Source organism: Syngnathus scovelli, chromosome 17 (assembly GCF_024217435.2).
Source record: "Syngnathus scovelli strain Florida chromosome 17, RoL_Ssco_1.2, whole genome shotgun sequence".
Lineage (NCBI taxonomy): Eukaryota > Metazoa > Chordata > Actinopteri > Syngnathiformes > Syngnathidae > Syngnathus > Syngnathus scovelli.
In genome coordinates this window covers 9,529,822-9,551,076 of record NC_090863.1, presented here as the reverse complement: position 1 = coordinate 9,551,076, position 21,255 = coordinate 9,529,822, and the positions used below count along the sequence as shown (strand labels likewise).

The 21,255-nt window shown below is 46.8% G+C and overlaps 2 protein-coding genes across 2 annotated transcripts in view; both read left to right on the top strand.

Moving 5' to 3' along the window:
• sdhc (succinate dehydrogenase complex, subunit C, integral membrane protein) overlaps positions 1–947 on the top strand; it is a 33,378-nt gene extending 32,431 nt beyond the window's left edge. The window contains exon 7 of the mRNA XM_049747936.2: positions 799–947. Coding sequence (XP_049603893.1) covers position 799 — 1 coding nt within the window. The 3' untranslated portion in view covers positions 800–947. The remainder of the gene's footprint in view (positions 1–798) is intronic.
• On the top strand, positions 801–21,214 carry cadm3 (cell adhesion molecule 3; the record flags this gene model as incomplete). Its single annotated transcript, XM_049747888.1, has 10 exons — positions 801–948; positions 7,858–8,010; positions 9,633–9,770; positions 12,714–12,887; positions 13,448–13,538; positions 15,353–15,525; positions 15,783–16,256; positions 16,519–16,539; positions 17,772–17,897; positions 17,998–21,214. Coding segments are annotated over 10 exons (1,617 nt in total), but the record flags the coding sequence as incomplete, so codon positions are not given.
• Positions 21,215–21,255: the final 41 nt, after the last annotated feature.

Here is a 21,255-nt window from a genome sequence, read left to right as displayed (position 1 = left end):
TCAGCCAGATGCACCTCTACAGTGCCTGATAAATTTGTGGTGTAAAACAAACAGCCTGCATGCAAACTCAGACACATAATAAGTTGGGGGAGGGAACCCCTTAACAAACACACACACACACACACACACACACACACACCACCCGCCTGCTTGCTCGCTATCGTCCAATCAGACGACTGGCTTGTACTGCGGCGTTATCGCCGAGGATGAGGAGTCTCAACAGGAGGTGAAGATCGAGGGAGCGTGTGAGGACGAGGGGGCAGATGGAGAGGGGGTAGATGGGGGAGGAAGACAAATGGAGAGAGAGAAAATGGCGGGAAATATGCAGGGACGCTTTGGATCCCTCCAGTGTGCAGTGTCGGCCGTTGGTGTACCTAATGAAGTGGCCATGTTAAAGGGGCCGGCCGGACCTGGGCCAAGGCCATGTAAAAATAGGTCGCACAAAGCCTGAAGAAGGGTTTTAAAGTAGAGGTTCAACACATGGTCAAGGTTTTCAATTGGGATTTGGATTTCCAGAGAGGGTCAAAGAGGTTCAAACGGGGATTAGGGTTTCAAGACAAGCTTAGCTTGTCTAATTAAGCATTTCAAGCCTAAATTCGAGTTTCAGGCCAAAGCTGGAGTTGGGCTTCAACCAGGATTTCAACCATGATTTTAAGACGAGGGTTCAAGTCTGAGTTAGGGTTTTTAATTAGCTTTTTCAAATGAGAGTTTCAACCCTGGGCCTGCCTGGGTTTATAACAAGTTTGAAGGCAAGGTTAGCAATCGCCATAGACTGACGTCTTTCTGTGTCCCGCCCAGACGAGGACCCCCTGCAGCCCGTCACCTCGGACGAGACGGTTTCGGTGGGCGGAGCTGTCACGCTGACCTGCCGGGTGGCCGAGAGCGACAACTCGTCACTGCAGTGGTCCAACACGGTGCAGCAGACGCTCTACTTTGGCGAGAAGAGAGGTAAGAGCTACCCAGTTGACATTGCCCGCCCAAATAGTTTAGTTGCCTGCCGTGAGGATGACCCCAGTTCCGTGAACATCAACACTCACCTTTCCTGGGGAAAGTGACGGAAAGTTTTCCTAGCTAGCGCAGGGCAAACGTCTTCTGACGGCCAATGGCGAGGACCACACAAATGAGAAAATGAGCCTGGTCTCCGGCACCATGGCAAGGCAAAGCCTCTCAAGGTCGCTCTCGGCTTTGAAGGCAGCCGACAAACGCGGCGGGAAATGAGTACAGAGTAGGAAGTTGGCCGTAATAGTGAGCGGGAGCGGCGGGGGAACACCGCCAACAGATGTCTACGCAATCAGAATTCCGCCGCTGTCGTAATTTTTTTTTTATTTCTTGCGCGCAAAATGATAACAAGGTCATTATTGTGTAAAAAAGAGCTCAGTCAAAGGTATTTGAAACGATATTTGTTGGATGCTGGCCGGCCGGCTGGGTGGGTGATGCATAACTGAGGTTTTTGTTGGCCATTTTTGAAGTGGAAAATAATTTCAAGAACAAATAGTTTGACAGCACAGCGGCATGCGCTCCAACGCTCACCTCGCCACGTTGACACCTCCGACAAAATGACCAAACGAGGAACCGGGCGGCAAATGAAGAGTCGCGGGGACAGAGATAAATAACCCATGACAGGATGATGGATGTTATTTTTGCCTGTATTTCATTTTATTTTTTGAAGACGCGACTGCGCCACGTTGATGTCGCGAGAGCTAGCTTGACACGCCGAGCGTCGATGATGGATGGCGTGCGTTCAAAACACAAAGACGAGGAGGCATCGGCCTCGATTGATCAAAATTGCCACGAGCAAACGAGCTCATAAATCAATCGTTTTACAGGATTGTGGCTTTGAATGGGATCGTGAAGGAAAATTGATCCATACTTGATTTGGCATCTCATTTGGATACATTTTGAATTAGAAAAATCTAGCTAGTTTGATTGAGCAACACTTGAATCATATGAAAAAATAATTCTGCCTTCTTTTCAAGCAAGCGCAGTCACCAAAAGTTGCGCCGTCTCGTCCTTAATAAATGGAAATATTAATTGTTGCGGGACAGCGAGCCCCATCGCCTTATTAAATCCGATATGGGGATGACAAATAATCTTCCTTCTTTTTTTTTTTCCTCCCTTGAAAACACAAACGACGGACCCGGCGTAGCAAATTCTGATATATTTTAAGTCTTTAATTCTCCATCATTTATTTTAAGAGCCTTTTAAGGTCCCGCCGATCGCCTTGAGGGAATGCGTGGGAGCGCCGCCGTGCTGCTAATAGAAGAGATTAGCAAGGCTCGCAAACAGATGGTACTTTTTTTTTTTTTTTTCTTTCGTTCTCCCGTCCGACATTAATGCCAAACTACGGGAAGACAACGAGACTGAAAAATTAACGAGATTCCAATCAAGCAAAAAAGCGCCCGGCCACTCTTTGTTTGTGGTGAGTCTGATAAGGGGAAAAATAATGAAACGGAATTGTCGAGTGAAATATCAGGTAATGGCTTGACATTTTCTGTCTTTTATTAAAGCAACCGCTGTTTGATTGAAGTGCAACGAGCAGGCGGTGTTTACCAAAAGGTAAATCATAATCATCTCTCTTGGCACCGGAAAATACGAATAACTTATCTTAAAAGTTGAACTCGTTACAATATTTACACTTAGGCATGCGTTTTCCATTTTCACAGATGGTGAGGTGATGAAAGAAAAAAAACCCGAAAGATTTACAGTAAATAAGAACATTTCCACCCATAAAAAAAATCTATATTTTGACGCACCTCTTAATATTTGGCATCGTATTTAGCCAGAAGACAATAGCCTGCACGACTTTGAGTCGTCATGACAACAGAAGCTGTTTCCCCAATTAAACATCACCTCCAAGCTGTTTGGACAAATGCAGATGACTTGTTTGGAATGCAAAAGAAAAGTGGAAAGGTCGTACGCCTCCACCGCCTCCCTCATGCAAATTCACTTGGCCCATGAGAACCAATTGTGATTAAAAAAAAAAGAACGCGTTGAGGGAATAAAAAACAAACCGTTGTCTTTACCACTTAAAAAACACATTTTTAAATCAAAATCCATTTTGGGATTGAGAAATCCTTGTTGCTGTTGCATCCCTCAACCATCACAAGTAGAGTCACAAAAAAAATAGTCTGACGTTTTGATTCCATTTTTTTGGGGCATTTTGGAAACTGCACCCAAATTGGGACTTTGGGACAAACAAGCTCCGCTAAATTTCCCAGAATTGGACTTTTCATCATTGCGCTGTCTACATCAAAAATCCCACTTGCGTCCACAAAGGGTTTGTTGCTATCGGGGTCATCTCAAGCTGCCTTCTCTGTATGTATAGCACCATTTACATTTTCATGCGCGGCTTGTCGACAGGCATCGCAGGCAGCCTCCATGCGTCTGCCTCCGTTTAGCCGGCTAATGGCTCCCAAAGCGTCGCCGCCGCCGCCACTGCCGATCTGGACGAGCTCACCTGGTGGGAGGCGAGTCAGCTTAAGTGCAGCCCGCTTGTAAATCACTCCATTAAATAGACGCCTCCTCCGGTTGGCCCACTTACAGTACGAAGCATCCTTAAGTGAAACGTGTTGAAACTGAAGGATTGAGACAAATTTGGAAAGGGGGGAAGGAAAGGAAAAAAAAAAAAACACGTATTGATCGACATTGCATCAGTTCTTCTGGCTCTCGGGAGAGTATATTAGCTGAGGCCGACGCGCCACTGGAAAAAAAGTGAAGAGACAAAAACACTTTGAAAGTGGATACATGAAGGACTTTTTCCGTATTTTGACTGCCGGAGCGCCAACGTGCTCTTCTGCTCGTGTCCTTAAAAATAACTCGGTGTGGAACGCCAGACGCGGAGAGACTTCAAAGTTACAAGAGCCAATTTATTTGGATTTTTTTTTTCGGGTTACCAAGTAAGCCAACAAATTTGTCACTACGGGATTCAGTAATTGGCCCTTCTTCGCCGGCCGGCAAAACAATCGATTGGGCATAACAACTTTGGTCGTTTTGGCTTTGAGATGCTCGCTTAGGCTGTTGTGAAAACGTACGGTATCATAGATGAAAAAAATGCTTGGCATTTCAAGCGTATCGCTGATGATTTAAAAACTGGAAAACTTCGGTGCTCACCAAATCCAAGCGAAATGTAAAAAAAAAAAAAAATCCACCTTTCATCAATCATGCACACTTGCAAAGGTGATGAGCGTTTTCATTCCATCTGAAGGCACGCATTGAGGTGGCGCCGAAGGCCAGGAGGAGTAGGGAGGGGACAGAGGTGCGCGTTTAACACGTGTTTGATGAGCCGCGATCAATCGGCGGCAGCTTTTGATGAGAGTAGACGGTTTGACCGAGCAAAGCCGCCGGCCCCTGAACCGCCATCGGCTCGTAGCGAGACAGTTGCGGCGGCCTTCGTCGCCACATTTGCCAAAATTTCCATTTCTCAGCTGATCAAGGAGATCGAACAAATTGTTTTTCGGTCGCTTACAACAATAAAGATCTCAATTAGAGGCAGAAAAAAAAAATTGGCAGGTTTGCTATGTCACATATTTTCAACATGTTCAAAATTTATCGCGAGAGAAAAACAAAACTATTAGCAAACATCTAGCTAAAGTTGTGACCTTTAGAAGCCCCGATGAGATTTTTTTCCTTTTTTTTTCTTCAAAAATAATCCAATCTTTATTTCAAGTGCATTGATTCAGTTCGGAAAAATCTCACGTGTGGCACAACTATTAGAACGCACAATTGTTTTGTGGGCCTTGTGCCAACAAAACATCTAATCTTCTGTAAGATGGCTTTTGCTCCCGCCGGCCGCTGAATTTCTGTGCTTTGCAGCATCAGCTAATAAATGTGTCAATATTTTGTAGCATTTCTGAGCCTCATTAAAAAAAGAAAGAAATGAAAGAAAAGAACACCTGGCAAAGTGTCTCTCTCGCTTCTATTTGTCCAGATTTGAAGTGCGAAAATATTTGCCTTCCTCTTGCACTTCCTCCTGGCACACAGCAAACAACACTTGCCGCCAAAAGGAATTATGGATGTGCTGAGCCCACACCAAACCTATATCTTTTTTTTTTTTTTTACATCTTACATTATTTATGCTCCACGTTTGAAGTTGAAAGAGCATGGCAGAGATTGAGGGTTTACGTTTAGACCTCCCGATACGTCGTCCGATTTAGTAGGAAAAAAAAAAAAAGCAGAAATGGGATGTCAACGTGGGTCGAGGATGTTTCTGTTGGAAGGCCTTGAGTGTGCGCTCGCGCACTTTGTCTTATCCAGTAACTTGCTGCTCAGAGGTTCTCATGGGAAAAGTCTCCGTACTGATTGTCTGCGCCATTAAAAAAATAAAAAGTAGTTCATTTTGGGAAAAGTAGTAACAGCAAGGAAGAAAATATAAGCGACAAAATCACAGTGGGTGACAAATGTGTGCCATGTCAGGCGACCACAACTGAATTAAAAAGAGTGCAAAGTCCAGGGGCACTGAAAGTGCGCCGCTCATGAAGACAAATGTAGTGACCTTGCCCACTGATAAAGCGTCAAGATAGAGTAGTCTTGGATATAATAACTGTGCGTGCCAGTGAAACAAAGACAGACACTTCATATAAAAACGAGTGAAGTCGACCAAAACTGAAATGAAAAAAAAATAGCCATGCTTTGTCTTTTTTTTGCATTTGTAGTATGAAAAAAGGGAAAAAAAAACAACAGACAGTCTGTGACATTTTTAAATGTCAGTCGCAACACAAAGAATTTCCCTAAGTAAATCTCTCGGAGCACCTTCTCAAAACTTATGAAAACTATGTGACCTTTTAACCAATAGCGTCAGAGGTTCAGGTTGGAGTTTCAAACCTGGTTTGGGATTTTAAGTGCTTATAATGAACCTGTAACTGTGACGTTTCTCTTCAGTCTAGCGTACTTTTGGGAATTAAGTGCGCGTTTGTTTTTCCCCCCAACAATTTCCGGCTGCTATGAGCCGTCAAAACGCAACGAGACGACAGTAGACGCAAACACGACAACAAAGTAGGACACGCTAGCAGATTAGCATGTTAGCCCTGCTGGATTAATTCCCTTTGGCGACATTGCCGCATGACAAGTGTGACGGCGCTTTGAAAACGACAACAACAAAACGACAAGGGAAAAAAAGCGGCGGAATATTTAAGGCACTGATCCCGACTTCTATTCCTTCTTCCACGTGTCACGCGGGCCCCTCTCAAGCGCTGCCGAGCTAACGCGTCACCGCCACCGAGCGCTAGCTGCCTGTCAAATCGGCAGCCGACTGCGCGTCAACAAACACGTTGTCACGGCGACGTCAAAGGGAACTTTCATGTGGAAAGCCGACAACAACAACAACGACACTTCTGCCGCTGGTTTTTTTCTTTCAAACCGGGAGACTTGCGCATCCATGGCCTGCTGTTTCAGGGAGACACATGCGTACGGAGTCGGGAAGGGAGGGAGACAGAAAGAGAGACAGGAAGAGCAGGGAGACGAGAAGACAGGCCGGCAGACCGGCATCGTTCCCACCATAGACAGCAAAGGTCATCATCTATCGCTATCAAAGAATGGGCTTTCATCCAATTGCATCATCATCGTCTTCATCGTCATTTTCCTCATAATCTGAGGAGTTCTCCTCTGTGACACGCCCACAAGTGTCACTCTTCATCTTCATCCTCCTTCCTCATCATCCCTTTCTTGCCGCCTCGCTCACTTCCTCTTACATCATTTCCACGTACACACGTTAATTCCATATTCCTATTTCACCTCTGCCGCTCTCTCCCCACCACCACGCCCCCCCTCATTTCCTTGCGCACCCCCCCCCCCCCCCCCCCCTTTTGTTCGTCCTCCCGCCCGTCTGTTTTGCGTCCCGTCTCCACGGGCCTTTTCATCTCCATTTTGTAAAGCTCGGCTCTCCCCTTTATTGCAGCAAATAACCAACAGCGGCGCACATAAAAGTAGTGCAATATTAATAACGTCACATCCAGCACAGAAGCCTTTACAGAAAGTTTGCACCCCGACAGAGCATGCACACCCCGCTGCTGCAACTCGCCCTTAAGAAAACGTTACAAATAAATGCGGTGCACGAGATATAGTTATTGTGTATTTATTGTACGAGTTGCTGCGTGTTCAATGTGACGCGTGCGCACCGCACATTCCCCGGAACACTTAATACTACTGTAAATGTGAGAAATGCTCGCATCCGAACAGCAATTACATTCGGAGGACTGACCTCATGTAGCACCGGGGGGTTGTTGAAAATGTTCACAAAACCGGGTACGAACATTGTCGCTCATTTGCAAAGAAACAATTACATTGAAAGGCACTTATGCACCCTCGGGGGTCCGCACACCACAGCATACAGCATGCGCTAAAAAATATAGTAGCTCAAATTGACGATAGAAAAGACCAATAGAGTGCATGACTATCAAGGGACAGTCATAAATACACACGAGCTTCATCGGGGGGTTCGCACGCAAGTTTGGGGATCCTTAAATAAATACATCACCAGCATAAATTTCCTAAACAATTAAGAAGGCAACGGCCGGCAGATAAGATTCCACTCACGCCCCACCTGGAGTGCGCACTCCGCTTTTGGGGAATTTACAGGCGGCAGTGTGAAAACAGTCGGACTCAGCGTAAATATGTATTCAAAACGCTCATTAGACGGGATGCCGCCCGACTTGGCTGATGTACAGGATGCGGTGCAAAACTCTGATGAGTGCGCATAAACGCCCACGCGTGCAAAGCGAAATGGAGAAAAGGAGGAAGCCGGCAATTAGAAGCAGGAGGAAAAATGCAGGCCAGCGGCGCCGCGACCGGCTTGAGCGTGAAATATTGATGAGGGTTGGCTGAATGATATCTAACCACAACGTGTTGTCGTGGTGGCTGCAGCGCTGCGAGACAACCGCATCCAGCTGCACCGCTCCACGCCCACCGAGCTGTCCATCATCATCTCTGAGGTGCAGCTGTCCGACGAGGGCGAGTACACCTGCTCCATCTTCACCATGCCTGTGCGCACCGCACGCGCCACCGTCACCGTGCTGGGTAAGTTTTTTTGTTTTACGAGGTCAGAGGTTCATTTTTTTTTAAATGAAAAAAAATTTCACTCAGTTTTCATTTTCTTTTTACTGTTTTTTAAATATTTTCTTCAACGAAAAAAAAATATTTCAGCAACTATTCAATAGAAGGTACATTAAATACATTTTTAGAGTGAATTTAATTTTCGGATAATGATAAAGAAAGCTGCCATTTTAAAAAAACAAGATAGTTATTGTAATTTAACCCCCCCAAAAAATCCATTAAAATCCATTATTTGGTGACCTTGAGAAAGTCGCCAGATCAAACGTGGCTCTGAACCGCGGCGAGGTATCGATCGGTTCAAAAGATAACACGTCAATATTTGACGTCGCGCGTTTGTCAAATGCAGCATTGCGTACCAATGAGGCGATAGCGATCGTCCACGAGTGCATTAAAAATTGAACAACGACGGGCTCACGAGCCAGCGCACCAGCGCACCTTTCAAAACGACGTGCGATGGATGATGTGTCGCCACACTCCATCGTCCACACATCGTCGTTCTCGTGTGACATTTCTCAAGTGTTGATGCTTCTCACTGCTGTCAATTACATGCAAGCACCTCCCCCAAAAATGCACAATTACCGCAAGTGACAATGCAATTTTTTTTCCTTGGCTGACAGTTGGGAGTCTCCAGATGCTTCTTCTCGAACAAAAACAAGTATTTAATCAAGCTTGACATATTTTTGTTCCCTTGAAAAATCGGGCGAAAAAGGTTTGATTTTTTCCTTTCAGAATGTCTGCATTCTTACTAAAATGAAATGTTTTATTCTGCTAACATTTTACCTTTTCTATTTGACCATATTAACATGAAAAAGGCAAAGAGGCGGAATATTTGTCCTTTTTTTTTTTTGGGACCGCGTTCTACTATCACCTTGCACCTCGGCTGACATTTGGGCCGCTCCCACGAGCTGATGCTTTTAATTAGCTTCGGTGCACCAATAAACATTTTGTCCAAGGGGGCGGGACAGTCTCAACTACCAAAGAAAAACAAACCTCAACCAAAAAGAAACATTTTGACGCAAACGCAACAATGTGAGCGTTTAATTTGCTGTTTTGCGTGTGGCTAATTACCCCTTTATTTCCTGAAGAATTACGGCACAGCATCCCTTTAAAGGCAGGCACGCACACTCAAACAAAACAAAACAAAAAAGAAGGAAATATGGCTACAATTAGTTGACAGCCAAATAGAGCACCTCACAAATCCATTCTTGAAAGATATGCATGCGTGCAAAGATGATGAGCCCACAATCCAATCAATAAAACGCCAGCGTACTTTATTGCTCGTGTCGGAGAAGCGTCAAACACACACACGTGCTAACCTTTACTTACTGTTGCTTTGGGAGCAACGCTGCGGTTACGCAGCGGCACATCCGTCACTCCAACGATGTTTTAATAGCCGATATTTTCTTCCATCTGTATTAGGACGAAGAAGCGCATCGGTTACTACAATGGAAAGCTACTCAAAAAATTAACTAGGACAAGAGCCGCCTTTGGCTAGCTTTCAAGTAGCATGTTTAGCATGTGACACGCCCGCCGTCGTTTGTTAGTCAAGTTTATTTGTATAGTCAGTGTGTTTTTGTTGCTCCCAGGCGTCCCCGATAAACCGCACATCTCCGGCTTGGAGAATCCCGTGCAAGAGGGCGTCACGCTCACCCTGACCTGCACCAGCACGGGCAGCAAGCCCCCTGCCAGGCTGCGATGGTTCCGTGGCGACCTGGAGCTTCAAGGTGTGTCAGTCACATAGAGTTAGTTGTGCTTGCTTTGCGGATAAGCGTCCCGATCCGGCCGCGACGATGTCGTGATGAAAGGATGAAGGGGCGAGGTCGGTACACCCCCCTCCCCTTCCTCCCCGGGGTTCGTGACTGATAAACGGCGGGAAATAGGCAGCGAGGAGACGTCGGCGGAAGACAAATGAAGTGATTCTTTTTCCCTGTCGTCTTATATTCCGACAAATTGCAGCCGCGTGACTTTTGACCCGCCTCGCCACAATGGACAAACTGCTATAGGCCCCTCATATTTATTATTTTATTTTAATTATTTGGGTAGGGGGTGTTTCAAGCCCACGTGTGCATGTCTGCTCCATGACAGAATGGCAGCGTGTGTCTGTGTGTTTGTGTGTGCATGTGTGAAGACATTGTGACACAGAGTGTGTGTGTCTTGATGAGAGAATGACAGCATGTTGTGTTTGCGTGCGTCTGTGTGTGCGTTAGCAATGTGTGAAGTGTGTGCGCGCGCGTGTGTGTGAAAGCAAAGACTGCACGCGGGTTGCGGATGAGGGGGAATTAAAGGCACCACAGAAAAAGGCGAGGCAAGGTGGCTTTGCAGCTGACTCGATGTGAGGTGGCAGGGAGGAGGCGGGTGACGGTGTCGGATGAAGCGAAAAAGGGGGGGGGGGGGGGGGGGGGGGGGGGGGAGTGGCTTCGGGTTTTGAAGAAGAGGCGACCGGAGAGCGCAACGGGAGAAGAGTTAGCGAGAGGCTGGGAAAGGCTGATGAAACTGAGACAGAAATCTGGAAAGCGGATTTAGATAGCGAGATGGACCGCCGCATATGTGTGTGAGGAGAAGAAGTGGTGTCGACTGAGAAGAATGAAGGAGCTGCGAGGAATGTGTTAGCTGAACGGCGTGAGAGCGCCGTGGTGGAGCACTTGGTGACATCCCAACAGCCACACTTGAGGACAAAATGGCGGAATTATCCCACCCGAGTTCTAGCAAAAAGTTGTCGCATTCTGTTGTCACAAAAATGTCTCACATGGGCAGATCTAAATTTTGCAAAAAAGTAGACAAATGATCTTCAAAATGTTGCTAGTGTATTAGAAAAATTTGACAGCTCTCTTATCTTGATCTTTGGCTGCATCTGCAATGATGTCTAAATGAAATCATCAAAGTGGAAAAAGTGTGATTCCCTCCAAAAATGTTGCACTGCAGCCGTTTGCAAGTCAATATTCTCTCCATTTCTTTTGACACGCTTCACATCCTGCTGTGCTTTGGCAAATCAAAGCATTTTCTCCTCTCAAAAAGAAAGGTACATTAAGTCTCGGGAGATCCACAGCTTGCATAGTGCTCGGCACAAAATATATTAGGCGTGATCTTTACCCAGGGTCAGAAAAAAAAGACTTGTCTTTTCTGTTACGCAAACCACAAAGTGGAAGAAAAAAAAAAAACGTTTTGTGTCGGCCGCCGCCAACATCCATGCGCTGACCTCCAGTTACGGATCATCGCCGCCTGAGAGCTCCTCTGGAATATATATATATTATTATTAACAATAAAATGGATGGATGTTTTCAGACATTCAAGGCCGTTCATTAATGAATCAATTTTTTATGGTAGCAGAGTAAAAATAAACAGCTGCGTTTTTTTTTCCCTCCCTTCCGTGCTAATCTCTCTAACGTGATCAATTCAGATGATCAAACGTAATCCCCAATGGATTGTTCTTTGTTTGTAGCGGCGCCCGCCAACTACTACGCTCGAAAAGCAGCCAAGGCGGCGACCCCCAACTTTAACATCGACGTTTGTGGTGGCAAACCTCGCCATCAAACATCAAAGGCGAGGAAAAGCCCCCCACACCTCACTTGGCGCCAACGTCACATTTATTAGAGTCACAAAAAGAATGAAACAAACACTTAACGGTTTGAAGGGGGGTATTTTCCAAAAGTCCTTCAAAGACAAACTCCTCTGAGACTTTTTCCTAAGCCAGCGTAGGAAAAATATTTTCTCTTTGGAACGGCTGCCTAGGACGGAGGTAAGCTATTATGCTTACGTTATTGATGTTGGCCGGCCGAGCGAGTATTTATATCACTTTACCGCTGAACAGTAATTTCAGTTGTTCTCATCACTGGTGGCAGAAATGTGAAAAACACCTTGCGAGGCAATTTGGATTAGCGCTAACAAAAAGCAGCACAGACAATAATGAGATTGGCCCCGTCCAGTCGCATTTTCACAAATAAATTCACAAACTTCTAAGCAGGTCATTCATTAACAAATGATATCCTAAAAGTATTTTCTTGCTCTCGGCACCTGCGACCTCGCCGTATTTTTCATGTCAGCAATTTTCCTGCGGGGATCTCCACATTGAGAAGCCGATTGATTTTCAATAAGACGGCGTCCAAGTTACTCGCCCGCCATTTTAATCCCGCTTCGGCTCCGGACAAAACACGCCTCGCCGTCCTTGCTAATTATTTAGCGAGGAATCGTAGGCCGTATCTCCGTGATCAATAAAGTCATTGCTAATGAACAAAACATTTCCAATCGATGGGATGTGACAAGCGCCTACGCCAGGAGTTTAATTGAAAGCGAAGTCCACTTCACCCCGGGCGCCGACATTTAGTCATGCCGTTAATTGTTTGTTGGCGCACCTGCGCTTTGTACTAGCCCACCTCACGTTTTTTTTTTTTTTTTTTTTCCTTTTTCGCTCGTATTTGTTTGCCGAAGGCAGGGGGCCAATGTGGCATTGTTGGGTGAGCGCTATATGCGGCGTGTCGTGATGGATTGGGGAACAAACCACCGGGGGGCGCGTGGCGTCGCCGCGCACCAAACACATTTTTCATTTAATGGGAACAAATAGGCGTCGCCGTTGTGCCGCAGCGGCGGGCGCAAAAACTAGAACATTCTAATTAGATGATGGCTCGAGAGGCTCTATTTTATATTTTGATTTGTCTGGCCTTTGCCTACAGCAGAGCGGCCGGACGTGGTGGAGTCGGTCCCGGACGAGCCCACGTACAACGTGAGCAGCGAGCTGAGGCTGGAGGTGAGCCGCGCCGACGACAACCAAGTGGTCACCTGCGCCGTGGACCACCCCTCGCTCACCCATGGGGACAAGAGGAGCGAGCAGGTGCTCCAGGTCTTGTGTAAGTCACCCGATGGCCGCCAGATAATTTGAAACAGAACGACTGCTCAAAGGTGAAATCGGCTTAAGCGGAGCGGCTCGATGATGAGTTCTGTTCTTTTTGAAAAAGATGACTCAAATCAAAGTCAAAATCCGTGCACCAAATAATGACTTGAGTAACAGTAAATAAGTACTGGGTGAAAAAAGTGCTATCAATCGGCTTTACTGAGAAAAAGAAAGTAAGGAGCTGACGCTGTCCGTTTTTTTAAGCGCATTCGCAAGTCAAGTACAGATAACCTTAGAAAAGATGCTGCTGCTGGATGAAGCTGTAAGAGGAACCTTTGGTTAGGGAGTAGCTACACATTCAGGTGGCGGCGCTGCCATCGTGTGGCCCACCCAGGTACTGCCGTTTTGTGTGTAAGGCAGGGGAGGGGGGAATTATGTCATCGTGGGGGGCAGCTAGCAGTTGCCAGTCCATGGCGATGTGCTAGAGCGCGTATCTCCCTGTGTCCTGGGTGTGCCTCCACCCATTTCACTCTTGTGTTGCATAACGTGTAGCATAACGTGTGTTGTCATTTACAGATTCCCCGAATGTTGAGATAGCGCCAGAGAGCGATCTGCCTCGCGAGGGGGAGAAGTTTCATCTCGAGTGTTTGGGCAATAGCAACCCTGAGTAAGACAGCATCAACGTGCACACACACACACACACGCTCGTGAGTTATAAATGTTTCAAAACTCCCATCGCGACACTAAATGCGGCAAGCTCGTAGTCACATTCACCTCTCAGCGAACGCGAGCTAGCTTGAGCGTTGACGCGAGTCACTTGTCATTGCCTAAACAATGACACAAAGATTGCATGAGCCGTACCGTCCCGAGCGAGGTACGTGGAGTCAAAACATGTAAACACAAGACCACCAGTGCACTCATTACATCTATTACCTCATGTCACTTGCTTCGAAAATATTAAATCGGCCGCCTGGGGCAGATAAAGGCAACATCGACACAATGTATCGCAAAACTCACACAAACACACACGCGCACACATGAGCCCAATCGCTCTCTCTATCTTTCTTTGTGGCCTTTCTGAATTATAGATGAAGCTTCCCGCCACCTGCATTCATCGATCCAGTCCCTCCTCCTCTCCCGCCTCACCTGCCGCCAATTTGCGCCTTTCCACTTCTTGACACCTTGCCCGCCCACCTCCCCCTTTACACACACCCCTTACGCTCTTCCTCATAATGATCTCCACTGGCGCCTTTTCCATCATAGCGCATACAACCGGACTCCCTCCTGTCAGTTTGATTGACAGAAAATTACGGGGGTGGGCTTATTGGCGTGGCGGGTGGGTCCTGAAATACTATAGCTGGGTTTACCCAAGGTAAAGAGAGCTGGGCTAAAATATTCTTTTAGGTAGGCAGGTGAACCCACTTGCATTGCTTGAGGGAGATTGGTCATTTAGCAGGCCGGGTCAATCGCTCGCTAGGTCATCGTTTAGGGTCAGCGAGGGAGGGAGATTGATTAGATTCCAGCTTTGAAACTATTCATCATTCTTCAGATACTCTCAAACAGAAATAAAAACAAAAGTGATGATAACGGTAGTTAGCCGTCGTAAAAATATAATTAACAGTCGCATGAACGTTAATAATCCCAGAGAAGAACGAGTGAAGAGGGTCTCCTGCCGGCAGTAAAAGGCGATGGGCTCCCCGTCCCCCGTTTACCGCCTCACGGTGACAGATCGTCCGCAATTAAGCAAACAATTAAGTCGGCATTTAGCGTCTGTAGCTAAGTGGCTGTTATGAAACATTACGCTCAAAAGTCAATGTGCGTTTTACGGTCCCGCGAGCGGCCCGCTAATCGCTCGGAGATGCTGTCGGCGCTGCCTGCCTGCCTGCCGCCCAAAAAAAAAAAGAAACGAAGCGGCCATCCGAGTCACCATCGGCCGATTGTTGCACTTTTCAAAGGCGATTGTTGCGCAGTAAAGGAAAGCAAACAATCTTGCGATGAGAACAAATGTTGCATTTTTTTTTTTGCTTTCATGTCACACATGACGGGGCGGGACGTGGCGGGCTAAATTGAAAGTGAGTTCACGTGTGTGTGGATTGCAGATGAAAATAATCCCGGTACTTTGCTGTACAGTTTGTACACGCAACATTTTTTTTTCTATGGGGGTAGGGGGCACTTTTTTCGTTCTCTTGGCGTCCCGGCTAGCCGTCATTGTAATTACCAACGAGCAGTGTCAGGATGGCCTCATTTGCATAATTGTTTTTCTTTCTTTCTTTTTTTTTTAATCAAGAAGCGCGGCCGCTATCGCTCTCATCGCCCGATGGATTTTTCGCTAGCGTTGGAAACGCCGATCTTTCTTCTTCATTCTGCCTTTCATCCTCCCGTTGTACGGCTGTCCGCTCTTCTCAGTGTCTTGTCGCCGGCCTGCTTTTGATTTCATTTTTACTCTCCTTTTAACACCCCCCTCTCCCCCTCCTCTTCCAGACCATCGTCCTACATTTGGGAGAAGAAGGACGGCGAGCTCCCCCCGCTGGCCAAAGCCGAGGGCAACTTGCTGCGCTTCGAGGCGCTCAACAAGTCAGACAACGGCGTGTACCTGTGCTTCGCCGACAACGGCATTGGGAGCAGCGTGGGCGACTACGTGCTGTTGGTGCAAGGTAAGCCAAATTCCACCAATTTGACCAAGTGGCTTTTTAGTTAGCGTCATGCAGCAGGAATGTTTTTGGGGAGAAGTCCTGGATTCTCTTGTTTTTCCCCATCTTGTTTTGGTCTTCTAATTTTGTTTAATTTGTTTCCTCTGATCCAACCGCGTTGCCTTGGCTTGACTTCCGCTTTTGCCTCGCGCTTGGCTCCCCTTTGTCTCCCGTTTTGTTTTGTGCGGTGCGCCACCTTTTCTACAACTGTCCCGCATAAGATCCCACCGAGCCCAGCGAGTCCACAAGCGCTCCCCCAACCCCTACATTTTCCTCCGTGGTGACCGACAGCACTTCCTCACCCCCCGAGCTCTCCTCCACGGGGTCCCCGTCTGAATCGCCGCCCACCACAAATCTGGCTAGCGCCGCCACCACGGCGCTTTCCGATGACCTTTACCCCGACTTGAGCGACTCCTCGGCAACGCTTGCGCCTTCCTCCCCTTCCTCCACAAATGTGGCTAGCGCCACCACTACGGCGGTTTCCGATGACCTTTACCCCTTGAGCGACTCCTCGGCAACGCTTGCGCCTTCCTCCCCTTCCTCCACAAATGTGGCTAGCGCCGCCACTACCGCGCTTTCCAATGACCTTTTCCCTGACTTGACTGACTCCTCGGCAACGCTTCTGCCTTCCTCCCCTTCCTCCCTCACTCCCTCAGTTGTTTCCGACGAGCCGAACGGACGTGGCACCCCCACAGGTAAAAATAATAATCATTATTCGTCAACAAGTGTGAGGCCCCTGCCCACCGGGGCAGGCAAATAAATACGCTGTTGTTCAACTCGGAGACAAGTACTTGATGTGCATGTCAGGATTTCACTGCTTTTTTTTTTCTTTCTTGCTTTCTTTCTTTCTTTCTTTGTCCCCCCCCCGTCCCACTGCATCCACCCGGCGATAACACAAAACCTCTACACACACACTCACTCACCAAACAATCATCCCCGGTTTCCTCATCCACCAAGATGGCGCTGAAAACATCGCAGGTACAACATGCGGCTGTTTGTCACCTTGGAATTCACTGGGGAGCCAAGGGGGCGCTAGTCTGAAAAAGTTTGGGAACCACTGCTTTAGAGGCAGCCAGCTACTTAGCTAGGCGGGCAGGCATGTCGTAGCCATTTGGATACGGTAGGAATATGTATACAATATGTAGGTTATTGAATTGGGTCGGGAAGTAGATAAGTACCAGTGCCACTGGGACAGTAGCTAGCGGGGACGTCGGTTTGCCTTGGCTAGAGTACGGCTGCTAGGTAGCTGGTTGTTCACTTTGTTTTCTGCACTACTGCCACCTACAGAATAGGAGTTGAAGGAAGGCAAGCAAGCAAGCAGTCGTCTCATTATTACCGCTCTTGTATCGAGCTCATTCGATTGTGCGCTACTGTGGCCCTTGAGTTGATGTTGTTCCGTCCTTGCTTTTCCCCCTTTTTGCTTGTGTCGATTCTGTCTGTCTGTCTGTCTGTCTGTAGTCGTGTGTTTCTGCTACCACCCCCCCCCACGCAGAGTCAGTAATGAATGTTTCATGGCGACAGACGTGTGTGTATGCGACACACGTTCCAGCAACACAGCAGCCTTTGAGTGCTACTGCTCAATTACACTGTGTCCGCTGCGTGTCCGCTGCGTACACGCTGCGTGTGCGCTGCGTGTGCGCTACGTTTGCGTCCGTTTGTGGGTTTGTGTGCCCACACTGACAAATAGGATTAACGGCCTCTATTGGTAGTCTTGCCTCGTCAGCGCACCCCCACCCCGTTTGGTGCACACGTGTGTGTGTGTGTGTGTGTGTGGGTGAGTGTGTCCCATCCTGATCTGTGGTGAAAAGTAGCCCAAGTAAAAATACTCATTCAGTGGCAGCCTTTTTCGGAACGAGCACCCGAAATAATAGTCGCTGCAGCAGTTTGTGGTCCCGCCACTGCTAGATTGATTTACATTTGACGTATGGCTCGTTTCTAATTGTGTTCTTTGCTTCTCTTCTGCTTCTTGACCCCCTTTGACCTCTTTTGGCCTCCTTTCCTTTTCCATCTTCATCCATCCATCCGTCCGTCCGTCCGTCCGTCCGTCCGTCCGTCCATCCATCCATCCGTCCATCCGTCCCTCCATCATCTATCCTTACTCGGCCCACCTCCTCAAAACAATCCCTCCTCATATTTGACACCGACTCTCCTGAACTCATCCTCATCTCCCCCCGCCCCGCCCCTTTTCCTCCTCCCGCTGGCCCGCTCAGACCCTACGGCCATGTCGACGTCATCGAGCGTGGACCACGCGGTGATCGGCGGCGTGGTGGCCGTCATCGTTTTCATTCTGCTGTGCCTCCTCATCGTCTTTGGGAGATACCTTATCAGACACAAAGGTCTGGCCCCATCATACAAACGCACGCACCAGTTGGGCTTCACACAAAAAAAGAAATTGTGTATGAAGCCCTCCTCTTTTTTTTCCAATTTTTTCCATAGGAACGTATTTGACCCACGAGGCCAAAGGCTCGGACGACGCCCCCGACGCCGACACGGCCATCATCAACGCCGAGGGCGGAAACTCCGGAGCCGAGGACAAGAAGGAGTACTTCATCTAGGGAGGAAGAGGAGAGGAAAGGAAAGGAGTGGAGGAAGGAAGGAAGGAAAGCAGAAGGCGCAGGAAAGAACAATCTTCCATTTTGTTTTCACCACTCTCAGTTGGTCGAGGGAGGGGCAAAGTTGGGGGTGAGGACTTTGTCTGCATCGATACAGGGACGTAAGATTTGCACTTACACGCACGCACGCGCACACACGACGACTCACTAACACCTTCTTGTTACGTTTCCATGCTTTTCTAACTAACTCCAAAATTGTAACTTACATTCCTTCCCGAGTTGTTTCCGACATGAACCCGGGCCAGCTTGCACCCACTCCAAGGACATCCTCCCCCTTCCATCCCCAAAAAATGGTACGAGCCGCTGCCATGCACCAGCCCCGAGGCCTCTCCATCTACACTACACACCTATACATATGAATATATATATATATATACATATATATTAAAATATAAGCATTCTTTTTACTGGGCGGAACCGTGTCGGGCATGTGCGCCTGTAAATAGAAAAGGGGGGGGGACTTGTCGCTCTTGTCGCTCATGCATCTCACTTCCTCAAATACTCTTATTGCGTGCAGAGTATCTGAAAAAATACTAAATAAATGTCATAATATGAAAAGTACCAACAATGGTGTTGCAATGTAAACTAACTTCGAATATTTGTATCGGTTTTGTTTTTATATTGTTGTTTTTTATTTGATTTAATTTTTTGTTGAACGATAGAAGTAACCAAAACCACTCAAACTAATCCACAGAGTCCAAAGCTGCTCACGCAAAAGCAGACGGGCACGCCTCGTGTAACACATTCCTTTCTTGACACTTTCTAACCCAATACATAACCACGAGAAATCATTCAAAGAGTAAAAAACAAAAGTTCATGATATGTTTGGCCATAACATCGTATGCCAGCGCTCCTCCTGCTAGTTGATCTTGCACCGTAGGAATGGACTGAAAAAATCCACCGACTCAGGCTGGACTGGACTTTTGGGCACCCCTGTTTTAGGTTGATTGGTACATTCCGGTTCCCGTAACGTAGTGTCACGTTGACTGGGGAAAGCCAAGGTAATCTTGCTAAGAGGCTGTGGGTGCTGCGCCAACGCAAAGTCACAAAGTCAGCCAACAACTTCCATGTCCTCGTCTTCGCGCTCGTCCATTTCTTTTCATTCTTTAATCACTCAGCCCGGGGCGGGGCCGGGCAGGGCTGCGTCCTGATCCCTTTTGGCCCCTCCCAATACTGCCCTCACCTTCCATATACGTGATGTGCTGCTTTCGTGGTGGGCTGCCCTCCCTCCCTCCTCCCCGAATTTATAGCATGTATGATTGTATGCTTGGAGCGGATGCATTTGGTCTGGAAGAATGCGTGTAAAAATCCCCATCACGTGTTGTATAGGAAGTCTTCACGGAGAGAGAAGCTAGTATCGCTGCAAAGTGTCCTAATAATTTTGTCCAAAATCCACATGTTCTTTCATGTGGTGTCCCAATTTTTTTGTCGTACTTCCTGTAGGTATTTGGTGAAAAAAATGGTATCCCCTGCCCCCGCCCACACAAAAAAATCACATTTTCTCTCTTTCCACTTCCAGTAGGTGTTCTAATACTTTGTATATGTTTACCATTTTTTGTTCTGGAATGTTCAGGGAATCTTCTTTGTAAGCCCCGCTGCCAATCAAAACCGGCTCATTTTTTGTCTGGTTTTTGTTCTCCGTATGAACATGGGCTGCTAATTGAGATGGATGTTGATGTTGAATGCAACGCTTCCTCCCTGTGTTCTGTGTGAAAGACCCTGCCTGTCAAAGACGGCTTTTTTTATTGTGCATTTGCTGTTCTCTGTACAAAACCGCTAATTTCCTGTCCTTGGAGGGCAATGTTACCGTGTGAAATGTATGTTGGGGGTAAAATGGATGTGTGAAATCACACAGTTGCCCTGGACTTTCACACAAAACCCAGCAAAGATCCTCATGTTTGCTGCTTTTGTGTGATATTGACCAATATACGTTGTTAATTTCCCAATTTACTGCAAAAACGGACTTATTGTTTTTTATCCCTTTGTTTGTTGTTTTCCGTATGAAAGGTGACAACAGAAACTGCAAATTCCCTAACTGCCTGGCGATGCTGTTTTGTTGTTGTTTAGCTGGTTTCTGTGTGAAAAGCACCCAAACGCAGCACTAATTTTTCAATTACGTCTTTTCTCCCCCACTTGATTATATGAAAAGTTCCCAGAGGGACTGTTGATTTTTTTTCTCTTTGTTTTCTGCGACCGACTGATTTGATGTAAGAACCCCGAATTCATTTTTCATTCCATTTTCGTTCTGCCTGCAATTTTGTCTCATGGAAAGTCCTGCGTGAAAGGGGCTAGCGACCGTATGGTAGTCTAGCTTGCGTGCTACCATATGCTCAGCTAACCGCCACAACAAAGGCGTATAAAGTAAAATGTCAGGCGATTTGTAGCAATTCTAGTGGAACTCAACACTTGTTTTGTTTTGTTTTGTCCGCTGCCGCTGGCGTCTGCACACCAGAGGGGGCGCTGTTGTCAAACACCCGAGATGAAACGCCAAGAAGAAGAATTAGCTGCGTTGTGCTACCAAAAAGTGTTGTTTTGTAAAAACATTTTTAAAATAATCTGCAAAAAACCCAGCGGACCTATATTTGCCTGTAATCAGTCGTCCTGTCCTTCGTCTTAGCTAATGTGCTAGCATGTAGCTTGCATGAGAACCAGTGAGGTGGTGTGTAGTGTAGTGCGCGCTGGACAAAAAGTCCGCCGTCCTCTGGTCTGCAGACGCTGTTCCAAAATGTTGTTTTTATTTTAATTATTATTATTATTAAATTATGCCATCTCTTTTTCTTTTGTTTTTTATTTTTTTAGATGTTTAGATTCTCCTAAAACTGTACTGTAGATTTGTTTTTTTGTATATAGTATTTCATATCACAACATTTATGTTAATTGGTTGAATGATGATGTCACCAAGCTGCATGCTGTGGTTGGCTCCTATGTTCAAATTGTACTTATTTTTGATTTTCTCCTTTAGTTATTTTTTGTTTGTTTGTTTGTTAAAAATACAGTTTTGGGTTGTTGACTACAATAAAGATGCAATTGGGTTAATTTCACTCATCTTGGTCCTGCAGTTTTGTACCCCCGAATTGTGCTT